The sequence below is a fragment of the Phalaenopsis equestris genome, unplaced genomic scaffold (assembly GCF_001263595.1).
Source record: "Phalaenopsis equestris unplaced genomic scaffold, ASM126359v1 Scaffold000002, whole genome shotgun sequence".
Classification (NCBI taxonomy): Eukaryota; Viridiplantae; Streptophyta; class Magnoliopsida; order Asparagales; family Orchidaceae; genus Phalaenopsis; species Phalaenopsis equestris.
In genome coordinates this window covers 34422502-34427472 of record NW_018164444.1, presented here as the reverse complement: position 1 = coordinate 34427472, position 4971 = coordinate 34422502, and the positions used below count along the sequence as shown (strand labels likewise).

At 37.2% G+C, this 4971-nt stretch overlaps 1 protein-coding gene across 4 annotated transcripts in view; it reads right to left on the bottom strand.

Moving 5' to 3' along the window:
• The window catches only part of LOC110023594 (anaphase-promoting complex subunit 7), a 70753-nt gene that overhangs the window by 44502 nt on the left and 21280 nt on the right, over positions 1-4971 (bottom strand). For all 4 annotated transcript variants that reach the window (XM_020723090.1, XM_020723094.1, XM_020723084.1 and 1 more), the window contains one exon: positions 1515-1630. In XM_020723090.1, coding sequence (XP_020578749.1) covers positions 1515-1630 — 116 coding nt within the window. The remainder of the gene's footprint in view (positions 1-1514; positions 1631-4971) is intronic.

Genomic DNA, 4971 nt, shown 5'->3' with positions numbered 1-4971 from the left:
TATATATATATATATATATATAATTTGTGCGTGTGTGTGCGCATGCGCGCGTTGTTTTGCTTAGCTTAGAGAGATTTGGATTGTTTTTTTCTGAGTTCAAAATTATGCCGTTGGTGTTTTCCCCTCCTGAGAGTTGTATCAGACGAGAAGGTGCTTCTGATGTAAATCAACTGATGTGTTGACTATCTCCATTGTTCCTGCACCTTCCAACTGCCGCCGACGCCTTCCTGCACTTCCAGCAATCCACCGACCTCCCCTGCACCTCACAGCAACCCGCCAGCAAACTTCCACTCCCTTTCAACAGCCGCCCAGTGTTTTTGCTTCCTCTGGCCACCATCCAACATGTCGTCAGCCCTTCCTGCACTCTTCCAGCTGCTGCTGCCGCCAACGCCTCCATTCAAACTCCAGCAGTCTGCCGACCTCCCCTGCATTCCCCCGCAGGCCGCCAGTGAGCTCCTCTACCTTCAGACCAGCAGTCTGCACTGTTGCTTCCCCGGCTACCTTCCAGCAGCCCGTCAGCTACCTCCAGCGCTCCTCCAGCATCCATAGACCCCGCCCGGAACTTCCCCAGCTGGCAGCAAACGTTCCTGCATCCTCCAGCAGGTAGATTGTCATCTCCAACCCTTCCAGCAGCCCACCAGCACCTACAGGTCCACTCCGAACACCTTCCGGCGGCTTCCCACACTTGCTGCCACTCCCCCAACTCCAGCCGCCTTTCCTCTTCTAACGACCACCACACCTGCTGCTCCCTCCGCTTACATCCACAGACCGCACCCACCTCACCGTCGTCGTTCGCGGCCAGTCTTCTAAGGCCATAGCAGGATTTTGCTAGTCCTGTTTTCATTGTTGTTCGAGTTTCGATTGTTCTTGTTGTTGTTTCTGTAATCATATTTGTTTTCATGGCCATGGGTTAACTCCGATGCCAATTACATTACAAAATCATTACGCTAACTAAATCAACAAACATCCATCATGACCTCGAGTTCTTCAGGAAAATGGCTCATTTACAAATTTGTTTTATTAGGTTTTCGGTGCAATTTCAAATGTCTATTTTTGTTTTTATTTTTTTACAATAAGGATTAATATTCAATAATTTCTCACTTTACACCGAATCCAAAAAATTATACGCAATTTTCATAATAGCATATTACAAATCTTATAAGGCAACTTTAATGGTTTCATATTCATGTTTTAGCAGGTTGATTTTAGGTTCTATCTCAATGTGATGTTGCATAAAGCCTACATTAGAGGCTAACATAGCATAAAATCTTTAAACTTCACAGATGTAAAAACAAACAAAATCAGAAGCACCAAAAAATTTTCTTAATACGCTTGGACCTAACATAGAAAGGATGCCAAAGATGCAAGGTTCAAGTCAAGTATTTCTGAAACCTTTTAATTAAGACTAAAAAAAGAAAGATAGAAGCTACAGCAAGTCAATACAAGCAAAAGCCCGTATTATAAACGAATACACTATCACTGAAATATTTAGAACAAAGGGCAGAGAAATACACCTTAAGCAATCCTTGTAGCATGAAATAGCAGCTCTATTATGTCTAGAGATGCGATAAAGCTTGCCAATAGTGAGATTCATTCGTAGAGTTCTTGCCTTCGATGGGATTCCTTCAATCTGTAAAGAAGTGTGATCAAGACATATTTATGAAGAGGATAATCAAACAAAAGCAAATTAAAAAAAGAATAGCAAAACGAAGTTAAATTCACAGTATAGAGTGAAGAGAATCGGTGCATAGTCCATTATTTTTTATAAAACAATCTTCGTCATCAAAATATGTATATATGCATATAGCCATGTATGGAATGAACTTTTGTTTCCCTATGAGGGGAATTTCTCCTTAAATAATACGCTTTGAATGCAAGATCAAGATTGCCCATTCTCTTTACCATGGTTAAAATAAGCTGCAGGCATGATTTTAAGATTTTTTAAAGATGTTTTGACCACCTGAGAATGGCCCCAATTATATAGGAAGATAATCATGATTTCAAAGCACAGAAATTGTGGCATACATAACGTCAAGATTTTGTTAAGGGCTTATCTGTGCCATTCCCAACCCCATCCTTCTTCTGCTCCAACTGCACAAGAAGCTAATTGCCATGCCATCGGAAGATAATGTTTCCATGCAATGCATGTAAATAATACAAGTTTATGATAAAGAATAACAACAAATAATTACAAGGTATCAACATAATATGTGCAAAAACTTACATAATTAATAAAAAGAAATAAAGAAAAGAAATATCGTGGGTGAAATGTCAAAAGCGCAAAGTAAAGTTTCTTCAAAATGATAAAAAAAATCTGAAGAGCTTTCTCTATTCTTCCATTTTTTATAACATTCTACAAGCCGCATTTATCAGTTTTATTGAATCCCTTGCCAAGAAAAAGGGCGATGAAAACCATTGGGACAGTTAGCCATGCTTCTCCAAGTTAAATCCTCATTTTCTTAAAAATGTTTGCCGCTTCTATGGACCCAATTTCACTTTTCCTAGACATAATCACTGCCATACCAAAAGAAAGGTATTCTACAAGATTAAACCCTCCCTCTCTAAGAAAATTGGATGTGAAAACTATAATTTTTTGGAGGAAAAAAATAATTATTCCTCATTAATTTTATAGAAGATAATTATAACATAAATAGAGGGGAATGGCTCGCACATTAAGAATATAATAAAATCAATCATAACTTCCCATGATAAAAGAAAGAAACGTGAATTATAACTAAACAATAATGCTAAATTCTAGAAATAGAAAAAATCTAATAATAAAATGCGCTAAAACAAAACTTCCTAAAATTTGAACATCTCCCTCAAGTTGGAGAATAGATATCTATCATGCCCAACTTGCTTATAAGGAACTTAGAACTAGGCATTAAAAATTCTTTGATGAGGATGAATGCTATTTGTTGCGTTGTCTGAGTGAAAGGCATGCAAATAGCTCAGCGATCAATCTTCTCTTTTATGAAGTTTTATCGATTTTTACATATTTTGTGGGATCATGTTGTACTGAATTTTCTGCAATGCTTATGACAGTTTTTTTTGTCAAAATTACAACTTCATTAACATGTTTATTGAGATCCATAGTTCTTCAAGAATTCTCTTCAACCATAACATGTCATATACTCCATTAGCCTAGTTTGCCTAGGTACGACTCCTTGCAACCACATTTTATTTCTTACTTCACCATGTAACCAGATTTCCCTTGACATAAGTACAATATATGGACATCAATCTCTCATCAATAACTGAACCCGTCCAATCTGCATCGGTGTATGCATCTATGTTTTGTTGTGTGGGCTTCTAAACAAGTAAACCCTTTCATGGAATACTTTTTAGATGTATGAGAATCATGTTTACTGCTTCAAGAAGTTTTTCAAAGGGAGAATGCATACATTGACTTATCAAGCTTACAGCAAAGGTGTTATATGGTCATGTAGTATATCAAGCTTCGAGCTGTATTCACTAGGAAACCTTTCTTCTCATCTCTTTGTTTTTTATCGGGAAGAACTGGAGTGTTTGCAGTGTCGGCAGACACAAAACCACTCATCCCAATTTCCTTTAGAATATCAAGAACATACTTTCATGGGGAAACAACAATTCCTTTCTTCGATCTAGCAATCCATGCCAAGAAAATACCTCAAAAATCCTATCCATGGTTTCAACAACTAATGAAACAACAGTCTTCAACCGGTTTGTTCAATATATGTCGTCTCCGGTGAGAATTATGTCATTCACATACACAATCAGTGTGGTTATCTTCTCATCTTTTGAATGTTTGAAGAACATTGTGTGATCTCCTTGCCCTTGAGCATACCACTAACCTTTAACAAATAGCATAAATCTTTACAGTCGCGCTCTCGATAACTGCTTCAACCTGTATAAGAGCTTTTTTAGTTTACCAGCCTTTGTGTCCAGTTTCTCACTAATTTTTGGAGGTGCATCCAAGTAAATCTCTTCCTCTAAGTCCCTAATGGGAAATGTATTTTTATATCCAACTATTGTAGGGGACCATCAATATTAGTTGCCGTGATTGAAGAGCTCTTAAAAAGTTTAATTTATGATTGGGGAAAATGCCTTTAAGTAATCAATAACATAGGTAAGAGTAAATCCCTTGGCTATCAGTCTAGCTTTGTACCGTTCCAGAAAGCCATCAAAATTATACTTGAAAGTAAACACCCTTTTGCATCATATAATTTTCTTCCCTCAAGATGGATCAACCAATTCTCACGTGTCAAATTTTTCCAAGGCTTTCATCTCCTCGAAGACAATCTCCTTCTACTTAGGTACTTTCATGATATCCTACACAATATTAGAATTCTCTATACAAAACAACTGTGTAATAAAAATTCAACAAAATGGGTGAAAGATTTTCATATGACACAAAATGAGACAATGAATGTGTGCAAAACCTCACCCCCTTACAAACAACAATGGGATGATCGGAATCCATAGATTTAGAATTATGGCTAGAATTGGGTCTAGAACTAGAAAACTCAAAATTTGAAGTTGAAGGGGATTGATCATGGGTAAAGGCTTGGTGGGGATATTACCTGGAGGATTCAAGAATATTGGGTGATGCAAAGGATTTGTAGGCTCTTCTTTTTTAATTATTATTTATCGCAAATAGACAATGTAAAATGGTACCAATAGCATAGTTTTCTTCTGCCTTTATTAGTTGTTATAAGATTATAAATATCATGAGAAGACAGTATACGAAGATCTGAATCGTCTTCAGTATCAAAAAGCTCGACTAATTTTCTTTTGATATAATATAATTTGGATTTAAGATTAAATAATCAAGGTTAGGGGGTGTTGACCTCATTTTTAGCGAGGTATAGTCTTCCTCTTAGGGTTTAGGATCTAGCCTTAGGGATCTCCCTTTGACTATCTTAGAACCTTAGAAATGAGACCCGCCTCATTTTAGAAATTCAACCCACTTCTGTACTCTTTTGTGGTTTC